This window comes from Gobio gobio (genome assembly GCF_949357685.1).
Source record: "Gobio gobio genome assembly, chromosome: 21".
In the NCBI taxonomy this organism is placed as follows: Eukaryota; Metazoa; Chordata; class Actinopteri; order Cypriniformes; family Gobionidae; genus Gobio; species Gobio gobio.
The window spans coordinates 20,611,949-20,629,003 of NC_137117.1; the positions used below are offsets into that span (position 1 = coordinate 20,611,949).

At 45.0% G+C, this 17,055-nt stretch overlaps 1 protein-coding gene across 7 annotated transcripts in view; it reads right to left on the reverse strand.

Moving 5' to 3' along the window:
* The window catches only part of dvl1a (dishevelled segment polarity protein 1a), a 53,480-nt gene that overhangs the window by 24,767 nt on the left and 11,658 nt on the right, over positions 1 to 17,055 (reverse strand). For 6 of the 7 annotated variants that reach the window (XM_079802366.1, XM_079802364.1, XM_079802367.1 and 3 more), the window contains exons 2-3: positions 11,004 to 11,073; positions 512 to 633 (exon numbers count right to left, since the gene is read on the reverse strand). In XM_079802366.1, coding sequence (XP_079658492.1) covers positions 512 to 633; positions 11,004 to 11,073 — 192 coding nt within the window. Of the gene's footprint in view, positions 1 to 511; positions 634 to 11,003; positions 11,074 to 11,167; positions 11,237 to 17,055 lie in introns of those variants that run through there. The other variant, XM_079802368.1, reaches the window with a different exon arrangement.

A 17,055-nucleotide genomic window follows, 5' to 3' on the forward strand; every position in this document is an offset into this window, starting at 1 on the left:
TTGTGGAAACAGTGAAACATTATTAATAATAAGAATACATTTATTATTAATAATATGAATAAATAGAAAGTTCAGAAGAACAGCATTCATTAGATTTTTTTTGTCTCTCACTTTTGATCAATTTAATGCATCCTTGCTGAACAAAAGTATTACATTCTTTTTTGGTCTGTATGAAATCTTTTTTGAAAACGATTAAGATCCAAAGGGGTAAGGAAAATATTATTCCCTTTACTTGGTGACTAAATCACTTGAGATGCCCAGTCAGATGATTTTTTGCTGATAACTGCATAAACATTTTCTTTAAAGAGTATGAAGAACTTGGCCTTTTGAACTAGATTTATACATTTCATCATCATTATTTTGTTTGTGATTATTTGTCACAAACCCATGTTTCACTGTTATAATGGGATGTGTTCTTATCAGACATGGTGTACTATGGGCCTAAAAGGTGATTAATAAATGAGGGATAAATGAGATTTGTCAGACAAATTATTTGCATGGCAATACTCACTGGAAAGAGGGTGGTCTGGAATCTCCAATCCCTCCAGTTCGCTCCAAGGGTGGTGGTAGCTCTTTGTGGCTCTCTGTGCACTGAGATCCCCCATCCGAGTGTGTGCCTTCAGCCAACACCAACTACAGCCAAACACACACACACACACACACAATTACTCACAAAGGCTTCAGGAAGAAACTCTCTAGACTAACTACTAGCCCTGCATAAATAAGTAGACCAGCAGTAGGAAGAGAAGAGAGTGCATTTGTTTGAGCAGACAGGAGTGTGAAAAAAGGCAAGTCAGTTCACTTGGCGAGCTTCCTGGTAAAGGTCTTTGCAGCAACAGTATTTCAACATATTCAAATCAGCAGTAAAAAATTACCACAATGGTATTATAAATTATGCATTCTTTGCTCAAATTACATTCAAAAACACTATTTTTCAGGTTGGTCTAGTGAAATTTCATGTAATAGAAGAGCAAATATCTCAATGGCTGTGTCCAAAATCACCCCCTCACCCTTAAATAGGGCACTATTTGAGAGGACGGCCATTTGTAGTGGTATCTGAAACCATAGTGAACATTATCGAGTGCACTCATTCAATCCCATAATGCACCGCAATAACAAGTGTACAACCGATGTACACTCACCGGCTAGACTCTAGAGAATACCCATAATGCACTTTGAAGATGGTGGCCACAGCTAAATCATCAATCAATTTTCCAAATCGCTGGCCCAATGTGGGTACAACGTAATATCATACAGGTACAAATCCCTTTTATTGATTATTACATTGTTTAATTTAGGGATGTACACAGTTCCCATGACAGATTACTACTGGAGTTACCAGTTTGCTAAGTTTCAAATGATTATTTAACAGCAAGCACAAACTATGCAAAAGTAGCGGCCCTTCTGGTGAACTCAGTGACTGAATTCCCTCACTCGTTTTCATTCACTCCTTCAATTGATGAATAAATTAGTGGATTGGTTTAGGGAATAGTGAATGAGGGAATAGGGGGCGATTTCGAAAACATTTTATGAGTGGTCCGACTCCTCATCAATTAATCAGAGCCTTATAACGCGATACAGTGCTTTTACGATCCAAATAATGGGGTGTAGATGTAGATACCTAAAGCTATACCCGTAAAAACACACTCTATTGTTCATATTCTATAATAAAACCTTGAAGAATGGAAGAAATCCAGTGCACTATGGAAATTAAAGCAGTGATCATGTTAGTACACTGAAGGTCTCCGTGTTTGGACAGCAGGCGGTGAAGCACATATTTTAGTGCTGCACAGCTCAATGTCATGTATCTCAGCATGTCTGTGCAGCTCTCTGCAGCTGGAGGCTCGCTGGAGTCCACTAACCTATATTTTGCACCTCACACCAACTTTAACCAACACTATAGGTACAACACCTGCTTTTGATGGTGTAGATGTGTGTTTTAGTGCCGATAATCAGATTAATTATTAATCCTCGGTTTTGCCACCACCATCAAAGGTAAATATTTAAAGCTACACTGTGTGATATTTTCCCCCATCTAGCGGTGAAAAGGTGTATGACCCTCCAGTGAATATTAGTTTCTGTTCCTCTCAATTCCGATTTCGTTTTAACTCCTACGGTGGCCGATTTAGTCCAAGAATAACATGGCTTCCAGTTCGACCTCGTCCACATTCGACACGGTGCCATCGAGTGTTAAAACGCGAAAGGCGAAGCTTGAATTTACGGTTATGTCCCTCTTTGGCTAATGTACTTTCAAGATGGAGGGGCAACATGGCGACCGGCAGTCGAACCCTTCACCCGTATGTATTTTCAATGGCATATTATAAACTTACGAGAATACTTTATTACTTGAAAGAAGTAAATATACATTAATGAGCACATATATTTTTGAAAGAACGTCTCGGTTACGGATGTAACCCTCGTTCCCTGAGGAGGGAACGGAGACGTAACGTTAGTGACTAACGAATGGGGGTTTCGCTTAGAAGCCTATCAACTTCGAGTTTTGAGAAAACGCCCAATGGCGTGCCAATGCCATGGGGCATGCGGAATTTGCATACGTAGCTCCGCCTCACTGCGTGAGTATATAAGGAAGTACGAGGCAATATCGCATTATGTTACCTGCTTGAGGAGCCAAGACTGAACTCCTGCGTTCCAGGCAACACAGCTCGATGTGGCAAGGGGACGTTACGTCTCCGTTCCCTCCTCAGGGAACGAGGGTTACATCCGTAACCGAGACGTTCCCTTTCGTTCAGTCACTACGACGTAACGTTAGTGACTAACGAATGGGGGTCCCAATATAATCCCGCCACTCAGCTGTCTTCCAGCGCCCTGCGTAAGTGTGAGTACCCTGTCGTAAGACTAGTACGGACGAAGGACTCCCACTTAACACAGGATTACCAAGGTACACTGGGAAGCATATCCCAGTGAGGGAATGCCAAGATGCCTACCCGTGGGGAGGACTTAAGAGACACATATGACCCGGAGAGGGTTGCATATGGAAGATCTCTAGGGTACCAGCCGAAGGTGGATTTTTAACCCTAGGGGTGGCGGGGACACGCCAAGGGAAGAAACCCGCTCACTGCGGAGACTTACGGTGAAATACACATGTGGGGGTCGCCGGAGGGAACCATGCACATGGGGCACCTGGCCGGACATGAGGGTCTGGGCTCGAAAGGGCAGACTGAACTGATGTCGGCGTCGACAGTGCTGGAGGAGCTCAGGGCTCTCGGGGAGCTCACCTGAGGAAAATATCGCACGTATCCAGTCTGTGGAGTGGAGTGGCGAGCAAGCGAAGACACCTGAGCCTGGCCCATCACCGGCCCCTCGGGGGGGCGAGTACATAGTCGGACACTGGCTCCACTCGGAGATTATAGAATCTGGCGAATGTGTTGGGTGTCGCCCAGCCTGCAGCTCTGCAGATGTCTGCTAGCGAGGCGCCATGCGCTAGAGCCCAAGAGGAAGCCACACTCCGGGTGGAGTGTGCCCTCACACCAAGGGGACATGGTCGGCCTTGCTGCTGGTAAGCCAAAGCAATGGTGTCCACTATCCAGTGAGACAGCCTTTGCTTTGAGAGAGCACTTCCCTTCCGCTCTCCACCATAACAGACAAAGAGCTGGTCTGAGGTCCTGAACACTGCGTCATGTCTACGTAGGCGCGGAGAGCGCGTACTGGACAGAGCAATGCCAAGGCTGGGTCTGCCTCCTCCAAAGGCAGCGCTTGCAGGTTCACCACCTGGTCCTTGAACGGAGTGGTGGGAACCTTGGGCACATATCAAGGCCGGGGTCTCAGGATCACGTGAGAGTTAGCCGGCCCGAACTCCAGGCACGCTTCGTCAACCGAAAATGCCTGCAGGTCCCCGACCCTCTTGACTGAGGCCAATGCGGTCAGCAGAGCCGTCTTCATAGACAGAAACTTAATATCAACCGACCGCAAAGGCTCAAAGGGAGGTCTCTGCAGAGCAGTTAGTACTACTGCGAGGTCCCAAGAGGGTACGAGAGGAGAGCGAGGAGGATTCAGTCTCCTAGCTCCCCTCAGGAACCTGATGACCAGGTCGTGCTGACTTACCTTTTTGTTCTCCAAGAGATCGTGGTGGGCAGATATTGCGGCCACATATACCTTGAGGGTGGAGGGAGACAGCCTTCGCTCCAGCCCCTCTTGGAGAAACTCAAGCACGGACCCGATCGGACATTTCCAGGGGTCTTCTTGGCGGGAAGAGCACCAGGTGACGAAGAGGTTCCACTTCAACGCATAGGCATGCCGAGTGGACTCTGCCCTAGCGGAAGTGATGGTGGCGACCACCATAGGTGGTAGGCCACTCAAACCTGCCGGGTCCCGTCTAGGAGCCACACGTGGAGGTTCCAAAGGTCGGGACGCGGGTGCCAATGGGTGCCCCGTCTCTGAGTAAGGAGGTCCGGTCTCAGAGGAATAGGCCAGGGAGGGGCTGTCGCAAGGAGAATGAGTTCGGAGAACCAGGTCCGGCCGTGCCAGTACGGGGCGACCAAAAGGACCTGCTCCTTGTCCTCCCTGATCTTGCACATAAGCTGTGCGAATAGGCTCACTGGGGGAAACGCATATTCGCGTAGGCCCCGCGGCCAGCTGTGCGCCAGTGCATCCGTGCCGAGCGTGCCCTCGGTCAGGGAATAATACAGGCTGCAGTGGGAAGAGTCGTGGGAGGCAAACAGGTCTACCTGTGCGTCGCCGAACTGTTCCCAAATCAGCTGAACCGTCCGGGGATGGAGTCTCCATTCTCCCGGGAGAGGCTGAAACCGCGAGAGCTCGTCGGCTGCGTGGTTCAGGACTCCCGGAATATGGACAGCACGAAGGGACCTCAGGCGCTTCTGACTCCATAAGACGAGATGGCGGGCGAGTTGAGACATGCGGCGGGAGCGTAGACCGCCCTGGTGGTTGATGTACGCTACTACGGCCGTGTTGTCTGTCCGGACAAGCACATGTTGACCCTTCAGCAACGCTCGGAAGCGGTGCAGGGCGAACCGTACTGCCAGCAACTCGAGGCAATTGACATGCAGGAGGCGCTGGGGTCCTGTCCAGGAGCCCGCGGCTGCTTGTCCATTGCACATGGCACCCCAGCCCGTGGCAGAGGCATCCGTCGATACGACAACATGCCTGGAAACTCGTTCTAAGGGCACACCGGCCCGTAGAAAGCTGAGGTTCGACCACGGGGTGAGTGTCTGTAAGCAGGCCCGAGTCACTTGGACCCGGAGCGTGCCAGACTGCCATGCCCATCTCGGGACTCGATCGCGAAGCCAGTGCTGAAGCGGTCTCATATGAAGCAATCCGAGCGGCGTTACCGCGGCTGCAGATGCCATATGCCCCAGGAGCCTCTGAAAAAGTTTCAGTGGAACCGCATTCTTGCTCTTGATTTGTCGGAGGCAAGTCAGCAGAGACTGTGCGTGCTCGCTCGAAAGCTGCGCGTACATGGCGACCGAGTCGATCTCCATACCGAGAAAAGAGATCCTCTGCACTGGGCAGAGTTTGCTCTTCTCCCAGTTGACCCGAAGGCCCAGACGGGTTAAGTGGTGGAGAACCAGATCTCTGTGTCCACAAACCTGCTCTCGAGAGTGGCCTAGTATGAGCCAGTCGTCGAGGTAGTTCAGGATGCGGACCCCGTGCTGCCAAAGGGGCGCAAGGGCTGCCTCGGCGATCTTCGTGAAGACGCGAGGGGACAGAGATAACCCGAATGGGAGAACTGCGTACTGGTATGCCCGCCCCTCGAAAGCAAACCGTAGGAACGGTCTGTGTCGAGGAAGGATGGAGACATGGAAGTAGGCGTCCTTCAGGTCGATCGCTGCAACCAATCGTCCGGACGAACGCATTCGAAAAGGCGTTTCGCAGTCAACATCTTGAACGGAAGCCGGTGAAGGGATCGGTTCAAGATGCGAAGGTCCAGGATTGGCCGTAACCCACCGGTTTTCTTGGGTACAATGAAGTAGGGGCTGTAGAACCCCGACCTCATTTCGGCTGGAGGGACAGGCTCGATCGCACCCTTCGCCAGTAGAGTGGCAATCTCCGCACGCATGACGGGGCATGGGCCCCGGTTATGGTATAGCGGACTCCCCTGTAACGGGGAGGAGCCTGCGCGAACTGAATCGCGTAGCCGAGCCTGATGGTCCGGGCAACCCAGCGGGACAGCCCCGGAAGCTGAAGCCAGGCTTCCAGAGACTGCACCAACGGGGTCATACGGACGACAGACGTACCCTGGGTGGGGCAGCGAGGCAGCGTTACCGGCGCGGACAGGGGAGGCTGTTGGGCGTCCCCGGGTCGGAGCACGGTTAACGGCTGCGCCCTGACAGAGGAGACCAGGGAAGGACTCGCGTTCCACTGGGGTCTGCTCTGCCAGGGGGCTGGCGACAGAGAGGGATGCGAGTGGCGAGACCCGAGGGTGGCGCGCACTGTCATCACCGGTCTCTGGGTGCTCAGAGACAGGAACATGAGTTCTTCCCAAGCGCTGCTAGCCCGGGGGCCAGCAGCGGAAGGATTTTCCCCCGGCCCTCCACCGGGGGAAGGAGAGGCCCTGCTACCATCCCCTGGGAAGAACTGGAACCCATCTCTGAGTTGTCCACCTCCATCCTGGCGTTTAACCAGTCTGGGGAGCGGACTGGGCGACATCCTCAACCACCTCCACGGCGCGGCCCAGGTGAAGGCTGCTGCTGGGGCCAGGCGGGAAGAGGGAGGGCGCCCTCGGCGGCGAGCGGACTGAGGCGACTGGGCCGGCGGCTGGTGCAGCAGCTGGCCGCCGGGGCAGTACGTGTTACAGCCTCAGTCTGCTCTGGGGCGGCCGAGAACTGTTGGGCGCAGTTCTCAGCCGCGCCGCCGAAGAGGCCAGCCTGGGATATGGGTGAGTTGAGGAGGCGGGCCCGCTCAACGTCCTCCACATCACCAGGTAAGGCCTGGTGTTCTCCCGGACCACAGCTGTGGACATCGCCCGACCCAGGGAGCGTGTGGCCACCTTCACCGCCCGGGGGCGGGGTCAGTTGCGGCACGCAGCTCAATGAAGAGCCCTGGGTCGGCTCCACCCTTGTGCATGTGCAAAGGGGCGGCGGCCTGCCCGTAGCACTGCGGGACCACGCCACCGAAGTAGACGAGCCCACAGGCTTTGGGGGGGGTGCTTAGGACAGCCACACCACGCCACGTCAAAGCCCTCTGTGGACACCGTAGTGCGCAACAGAGAGTTCAACAGTGGGGGGGGAGGGGGCCCCAGTGTACCCTAGGCCGCGGCCCCATCAAGGGCAGAGAAGGCGGAGGAGGCCACCAAACGGTCGCGAGAAGCACGGGGACTTCCGGGACCGCGTGATCTCCTCATGCACCCCGGGAGCGAAAGGCATTGGGGGCGGGGCCCAACAGCTGTCGGGTGCCGCCCCCAAAAACCAATCGCGCAACCACGAGCACCCGCGACTGGGCGGAGTTCCACACCAGCGCGAGACTCGCGGCTGCCCGAGATAACATGGCTGTCAACTTTAGGTCAGATCAGGCAGTGCTGACACACCCGGAGGCGGAGCACAACCTAATCGTCATCCCCAAAGGACTCCAGCCCACCTTGGGATGCGGCGATCGACATCTCACTGCTATCCGGAGCGTGAACTGAACGAACGGGGCGTCAGAGACGGGCCGTAGATTCAATCCAACACTCGCGGAAGCGATGTATAAGAGGGGGGTGTGGCCCGAGGAATGAACGTCGGGGTTCTTAATACCACAGCACCGCCCTCAGGTCACCCTGGCCACCAGCCAAAGTACCATCTCACTCGGGGACGGTAGATTGGGGTGTGGCAGAGGGGACTCTCTCTCCTCACGGAGATCATTGAGTCTCGACCGTGACATCGCGATGGTCACGCCCCCGCAATGGAAACGTGACACATCCGCAAACACTGCCCCTGCGCGCTGAAGCCCAAACACGCTCGAGCAGTGAATGCGTCCTCAGACAGCAGCGGAAAATCGATCGCACCCGGAAGTGCACGGGCGAGCCGTCTTGAAAAAGACGTGCCACGCGCAAGCTCTTTTTGTGAGAGGAAAACCTTGCAGTCGATGCCGAAGCGCCCAGGGAAACACACACCAGCTGTCAGGCGGACCACTGCACAGATCAGCAGGCAGGAAGTATGCGATCACTGGAACGCGCCGTCACACCAACACCGACTGGAAAGCTGCTCGTCTCGAAGAAGCTGACAGAGTCTCAGAAGGCTGTAGGAGTGAAGAGGTAGGTACTCTTGGCTCCGAAAGCAGAAACATAATGCGATATTGCCTCGTACTTCCTTATATACTCACGCAGTGAGGCGGAGCTACGTATGCAAATTCCGCATGCCCCATGGCATTGGCACGCCATTGGGCGTTTTCTCAAAACTCGAAGTTGATAGGCTTCTAAGCGAAACCCCCATTCGTTAGTCACTAACGTTACGTCGTAGTGACTGAACGAAAGGGAACTAAGTGTTTTTAGCTAAGAATAAACTAAAAAAGTTACACAGTGTAGCTTTAATAAAATTGTCGCGATGCGCCGGCGCGATCACTTGAATTTTTCCCTCAGCAGTGGAAACAACTTAATACTCTGTTATTTATAGACATACAGAAGAGAACATCATTCAAAACGGTAAAGTGTCTATTTTTTTATTTGTGTACATTAAAAATGACTACAAAATGTCATGCCTTTAAAAACTAAAGAAAACAAAAGGGTGCCTTTTTTTCCGTCTCCTTGAACATCTTTCTGGCTCACTTGCACAAAAATTACCCAAAACACAGTGAATACTTGACAGAAAGACTGACATGAGAAATATATCTTTAAGTGCCTACTTTTTACATAAACTTAACCTATTGACAGGGGCGCATTAAGATAACCAAAGGCCCCTGGGCTACAGCATTATGGAAGCCCCCCCACCCCACCCCACATTAAAAAAAAAAATTTAGCTTCAAAAAAAAGAAGAAGGAAAAAAAACATTTGTTTGAGTAATTTGTTTCAATAAAGGTTTCATTAAATTAATTTGTTCAGTAATTAGACTACACTGGTGGTCAGTGTTGGGGAGTAACTAGTTACATGTACATTTATACATTTGCCAGACGCTTTTATCCAAAGTGACTTTCATTGCATTCAAGGTACACATTTTGTCAGTTCTTGCTTTCCCTGGGAATCGAACCCATGACCTCGGCGTTGCTAGTGCCAAGCTCTATTGTTTGAGCTACAGGAAAGCTACATGTAAAGCCGTTACGTAATTTAATTACATTAACTGTAATCCGTAACAGTTACTGAGAAAAAATTTGTAATTAAATTACAGTTACCCCACTGTTACTTACAGAAATATTTTCTGTAAAAAGCTAGGATATGTTACATGATCACGCTATCATTCATTCAAGGGCTATCAAACCATTCAAGTGCGATAAGATGGAAAAATAATAACTTAACCGTCTTTGAATCTAGTGTGTGACAGACACACACTCTCCTGCACAGAGACATGCGTGGCCGCATTGAGTTCTCTTTCACTCTTGAATCGGAAAAAATACACAAAAGTATGCCAAAATGTCCTCTTTGTCGACTATCCTCGTAAGCACAGCCTTAAATTAGTTAAATAAAGTCTTAAATGATCATAAAGAGGACATCGGAGGTGTGTCAGATCTGCGTCATGTGTGGCAGCTCTTAAAGGGACACCAAACATTAACCTTATAATGAAAGAACAAAGAAAGAGTGAGAATCACTCACTGCTCTTGACTGAACTTTTGTAGCTTTAATACAGATTAATCTATATTTAATTGATATTTTATGCAGTGAAGACTGTGAAACAAGTGTTTGATAAATGTATTCAATTTCTGAATATGTCCTACCTGTTAGATCAAATATTTAAAGGCTACTGTCTTTATGTTGTTTCTACATTAAATTAGAGATTTAGTTTTTGATGTGCACAATGCCTCTCGCCATTTCTGATGCTTTTTATTTGCCAATTCCATCAATCCACATTTGTGCTGAAAGCTTTAGGCTTCAACCTGAGAGTTGCCACTATGCCATGTGATAAAAATTTGTTCCAGGGCTGGAAATTTTAAAATAATTTAATCCAGAAATCAGAAAAGGGTGCAAATATAACAGTTCAGTGCAAAATATGTTTTTGCCAACTATTAAAATGCTTTCGACTATTTATTTTTATGATTTTTAAATCTGTTTTTAAATTTGACCTCAGAACGATCTCAAAGTAAAAAATAGGTACCAAAGTCAGATTTTGTGGTGGCTGTGCTTTAAAATTAAATTATTATAATCTTAATTCAGGTTATGAAGTATTTTGAAAGACTGACAGCAATTGAGTAGGCTACTACTGTAAGGTTTAAATGTTTGAAAATGTTTGAAAAATAATAAAAAAGTAATCAAATGTAATCAGTTACATTACTTTTATAAAGAATTGAAATAGTTAGACTACTATTACATTTTAAACAGGGTAACTTGTAATCTGTAACCTATTACATTTCCAAAGCAACCTTCCCAACACTGCTGGTGGTGTTGTATTTGATTCACTAAAAAAGAGCCAGTTCAGAAGATTCATTTAAATATGAGTCATTTGTTTGGGAATCGGACTACCTGAGTCATGCTGTATTTGTTTGATGCACTAAAAAGAACTCCACTAAAACCAGCTTAAATCAACCCTATGTAATGTGACTCAACATTTACAACATTTATATAATGAGTGAGTACATCATGAATCCATTATCCAAACCGTGTTTTTGTATATAAATAATTATAATAAGTGTTTTATTCAGACTATTTTAGTCCGGTTCGGGTCGGCACCTCTGCGAAGAGGCCCAGTACCTGCGTGACTCGCCATAGACAACAGAGAGAAGTAGCTCCGGCTACAATGTTCTTCCGCAAGAAGCATGCAGTTCTGTCTGTTAACCGCTAGAGCGACAAAAGTTTCCTAGTGTTGCTTTAAACCTGGGTTTTTTTTACAGCAGGGTTGATACATGTATACTTTGCAATGTCATAATCTGTCCAAGACAGAGAGGAGGCCAACATCCATCTCACTTACCCAGGATACCACTCTGCCGTTGAAGCAGGGCAGCTTGGCGTTATCATCAGAGATTTCTTCTTTGACGACTCTGCGGGAAAGAACACAAACTGTTAGGGACTCTGTGAGACCAGCACCAAGGATTGCAAACCAGTTCACGTCTATTTGCAAAAGCTGAGGCATACTGAAAGCATGTCACGCTCAAACAGCGGAATTTTCCACTTAGCTCTCAAATGCTGGCTGCTCATGATGAGAATGCTGAACGCCCCTGTTGACCGACTACTCCATTTTAACAGGCCTCATTAGTACCTCATGCACATTCCAGATTACCTACTAAAACTACTGCTGCTGGACAGATACAGTGGCTTAGTATAAATGTACATCTAATATTTATTTAAGTGTGTGCGCATATATATATATATATAAATTCAAGTGTGGGGACATTTATATGTGTGAAAAGTGTCAGGGCACAAGAGGTTATTAATAGAGTGAGAGAGTGTGTTAGCAGAGTGTCCATCCCAGGCTGTAAATTCCCTACATAAATACCACACTGTTACCCTTTAACCCTCCCAGTCGAGGTTCAGCAGTCACACACCTGCTGGTCTCTTGTCACTGTGTGCAGGCCCATACACACATACAAACCACATGAGATTAACAAAACCACTAAAGGGAAAGCTTGATTCACAGACTGACAAAGCAGGATTACTAGGGATGTACAACATATCTATGACAGTATTGTTAACACGGCCATGAGATCATTCAAATTTCATCAGAAAATATAATAAATCAGAAATAGTTTTTTTTTTACATTCTATATTATATTACATATTTTTAATGCTGAAAAAAAATGCAATCCAAAAATTTACTCTAAATATACCTGTATTAAGTTCTCAAAAGCCAACAAGTACAACACAGCCACTTGCGGTTCATTGAGTGAGTCTTACATTGCAAGTTCACCAACCGCTCTGATTGATTCGTAAGTGTCACTTGATTCACTAAAAAGAGAGGCCTCATAACAGGCAGCGCTATGTTTTGGATTTACTAAAAAGAGCTGGTTCATAAGATTCTCTTGTTCAGGAATGAGACATTTGGTTTGAGTTGTATTTGTTTGGTTCACACAAAAAAAAACTGGTTCAAAAGAGTAATTTGTTCAAGAATCAGACTACACTGGTCATGCTGTATGTTTTTGGTTTACTAAAAAGGGCAGGATCGTTAGAGTCATTGGTCGCTCGGGCCTGGGGTCAGATTACTTTTGAAGTCTGGTACTAATATGACATACAAAAAAAAACATAGGCTATATGTATGCACAATTAATAATTAAAAGATCGCAATCTCAATTCAAGCACACACGTGATCTAATTTCTGAATGACAATGATTCAGCTACGTCTTTTAAACATTTGAAATTACGATCACATCAGAATATTTAAACCTCATAGCCAGAGAGCGCAAATGTTCCTCTTCAAATAAAGATTGTATCTATTACATTGTTATGCCAGTAGGTGGCGACAAGTGCCTTAAAATTTATTTGATACATCAATGAATCATTCATTCAAGAGATACTTTCAAATATTCTGAATGAAAGAAGTCTTTATTTATTCCTTTCAAACCATTTTTTAACAGTGAAAAATACATTGCAGAGCAAAGAGGACACTGACAACGCACCGACAGACAAGACAGAGCAGGTTACTTTTGGTATGAAATAGTATTACCGTTAAAATGTTGCAATTTTTTAAGAAATTCCAACAATACATTTTGCTGCTCTTTAATGTTTTGTGATAGATCGGTGTGGCGCCTCAGTTCAAGCGGAATGTGACGGATAATCTCTTCCTACTAGTTATAGCACAAAATAAACATGAATGAACATCAGAACGTATGTTGTTTCAACCGTGGAAAGAGGCCAATGCACACCATTTTCAAGTTCCTGGTGTATTTGGTGGACAAAATGGCGGATTCTGCATTATGATTGATCAGATCGTATGTCAATCAACTGCAGACGAAGAGTGAATAGGGCTGAATTGCTTGATTCACTAAAAAAAATGGTTCTTAAGACTCATTCATTTAGGAATCTAACTACACTGGTTGCACTGCAATTGTTTTAAATCACTAAAAAGAACCGTTTCATTTGTTCAGGAATCGCACTATATATGAACCTACTCATAATTATAATTTACTTGGGAATCATACTGCAAGAACAATTAACAGAACTGAAAATCATTTGGTTCTGCTTTTTTTTCTCTGTTCCCAATGTTCAGAAAGATCTCAAAGCTCAGTTTCAATATGAACTCAAACAATTATCATCAAATACCAAACAACAAATATGTAAAAATTATTGTTTCATTAGTTTCTAATTTTCATAGGAATTTTTGAGACAAACATCTGAGAAATGTTTCAACGGTCACATCTGAGGTATGACGGTGTCATTTATGTTGTAGAACAAAACAGGAGAATGTCTTTAAATAACATTTAATACAAATTTTATTTTAATCATAAATCGAACACAGCCACTCTAAAAACCCATTCGAAGTTCCTGAGGGAACACATGGCAAAATAGCCCTCCGGGTTGACCTACTAACAGACGTCATGACTGAACAGCACTATACAGCATCTTTGCTTTTTTTGTCACTTCTACAGTGCCCTCCACCAATATTGGCACCCTTGGTAAATATGAGCAAAGGCTGCTGTGAAAATAAATCTGCATTGTTTATCCTTTTGATCTTTCATTCAAAAAATGCTAACCTTTCATTGAAGTAAAACAATTGAATGGGTGGGGAAAATGATTTATGAAATAAATGTTTTTATTTAGTTCACGTTGGCCACATCTATTGGCACCAATTATTGCAACATCCTTTTCCCAAGAGATCAGAGACCATTCCTCCATACAGTATCTCTCCCGATCCTTCAGATTCCCAGCTCCATGTTGGTACTTCTCTTCAGTTCACCCCACTCATTTTCTATAGGGTTCAGGTCAGGGGACTAGGACGGCAATGGCAGAAGCTCAGTGACACATTTTTGTGTTGATTTTGATGTTTGTTTTGGATTGTTGTCCTGGTGGAAGATCCAACCATGGCACATTAGGAGATTTCTAGCAGAACAGAAATCCAAGGTTTTTATTTTTTATCGATTGGCATTTGCTAGAATCCATGATACCATATATTTGAACATGATGTCCAGGACCTCCAGGAAAAAAATAGGCCCACAACATTACAGATCCAAAATGGGGTGCTTTTTATCCCTGTTTGCACCAAACAACCAAAAAGCTTTTTTTTCTGCTTTTTTTTACATCCGACCACAGAACCAGATCCCGTTTGAAGTTCAAGTCGTGGCTGACAACTGAATATTCTGGAGTTTGTTGTTGGATGAGCGGGGAGGATTCTTCTTGAAACCCTCCCAAAAAACTTGTAGTTATGTAGGTGCTTGTTTGATAATTATTTTTGGGCTTTCTGACCCCAAGACTCAACTAATCTCTACAATTCTCCAGCTGTGATCCTTGGAGAGTCTTTGGCCAATTTAACTTTCCTCCTCGTCGTGTATTAGACACGCGTCCTCTTCCAGGAAGATTTGTAACATCTTTAGGTGATTGAAACTTCTTAATTATTGCCCTGATGGTGGAAATGGGGATTTTCAATGCTTTAGCTATTTTTTAACAGCTACATTTTATTTTGTAAAGCTCAGCAATCTGTTGCTATATATCAGAACTTCTTTGGTTTTACTCATTGTGATGAATGATTAAGGGAATTTGTCCTTTGTGTTTCCTCATATTTATACTCCTGTGGAACAGGAAGTCATGGCTGGATAATTTCATGCTCCTAGTCACCCTGGTGTGCTAAAAAAAACATAGAAATGAATAGCAATACACTTCAGAGATATTTTACTCAAGAATTTATAGGGGTGCCAATAATTGTGACAAACATGCATTGGAGAAAAACATTCATTTCATAATGTGATTGCCTCCCACTTTCCATTGTTTTACTTCAATGAAAGGTTAGAATTTTGTGAATTTTTTTATGAAAGATCAAAAGGATAAACAATGCAGATTTATTTTCACAGCAGCCTTTGCTCATATTTACCAAGGGTGCCAATATTAGTGTATTATCTAAGTATTTGAAATTGTATTATCTAACAATTTACCAAGGGTACCAATATTAGTGAATTATCTGAGTATTATCTAAGAATTTTAGAACTTTGTATCACATCACTTCTTATAAGATGAACTTTAAGATGAACTGCTTGAGTTGCAGCCTTCCTTTGAATCCCCACTGTATTAAAGCATCTGCTAAATGAATAAACGTAGCCTAAATGTAATACCAGTAATTATATTTCAATTATAACATCGTGCAGGGCTAACATGTGTTGACAGAGCGTTATGACTTGAGCAATTCCAGCAAATTATAACGTCTTCCTCTCTGCTCCTCCAGAACTTCCAGGTCACGTCACCAACACGGCTGTGAGACTGAGGACTGAATGGGACTGAAGGATGATGATAACATGGTCTTGTGGAAAGGGTTACAAAACAAGGAGAGTTTCTGCAGCCTGTCTGAGCGTCCTGAGCCCAGCACAGGAAACTGGGGTGTAACTCTAGTCATGGGTAGGAAGTGTTCGTGTCCTCTCAAGAGGTCTTTACAATATACAGCAACATACAGCGAGGACTGTGGGGGTGGCCATAAGGAAGTGTGGTCTGTCCAAACTCGCAAGGAAAGCTAAAGCCTTTGGTTACACTGGAGTACAATTCTGTTCTTTGGAGTGATAACATTGACTTAACATATAAAAATATTGCCATCTAACAAAGTTTCTTATAAGGACAGTTCTCTCAAACATTAAAATTCAGTCATTATTTGCTCACCCTCATGTCGTTCCAAACCTGTATGACTTACTTTCTTCTGTGGAACACAAAAGATGTTGCTTTCTTTGTCCATGCAATGAAAACCAATGTTGTATGGGATGGGCCCCACTGAAATACGGACATTTTTTATGGACATTTTTAAATCATGTTTTTTTATCAGTGTAGCTCAGAAGAATGTCATGCCGGTTTAGAAAAACATGAGGGTGAGTAAATGATGACTACATTTTGGGGTGAATATCCATTTAAGCAAGCAATAAAATATTGAGAATCAGAATGAAACTAATACAAGATTTGAATTATCTAAAGGAAATGTGAGTGCTTCTAGCCCATGCAAAAGTCCTCACCATGATGCTAGTATGCTATGGATGGTTGCCAGAGCATTGCTATGTGGTTACTAAGGTCTATGTAGTAAAGAAAATATTAAGCAGAAATATTAGAAAAACGAAATAATAAAAATGACAAAAGCACATACTAAAACTTAAATTAAAATTAAAATATAAAATGATATATTAATTACTATAATGGTATATAATTGTATACCTATATTATAAATATATTCTATATTATAAAATTATGGGGCAGTCATGGCCTAATGGTCCGAGAGTAGGACTTGAAACCCGAAGGTTGCCGGTTCGAGTCTCAGGTCCGGCAGAAATTGTCGGTGGGGGGAGTGAATAACCAGCGCTCTCCTCCACCCTCAATACCATGACCCTTGAGCAAGGCACCGGACCCCCAACCGCTTCCTGGGCGCCGCAGCAATATGGCTGCCCAGGGCCCACTGTTCTGGGTGTGTGCACTTGGATGGGTTAAATGCAGAGCACAAATTCCAAGTATGGGTCACTTCACTTTCACTTTCAAAAACAAATTTAGGGCAGCACAGTATTATTTTTAAAAAACTGACATTGCAATATTTTGTTTTTCTGCAATAAATATATTGCGATATGAAAAGAAATTCACCAGGTGACTTGAATAGCTCTATTTAGAAAGAATGAATTGGGTGATTTTGTAGGGGAGTGAATTCGCATAGAAAATAATAAACAAAATCACAAGCATAGATAAATACAAATAGAACAAAGATAATAATGTAATAAACAGTTCTTTACTTTTTCCAGGTAAGTCTAACCGTATTCAGGTCTTCACTGTATAAAATTTTCTTGCAGTTTACTAATGAGCTGATGAGTTAAATCAAGTGTGACTGATAAATGAGGGAGAAACACAAAATGTGCAGGGCT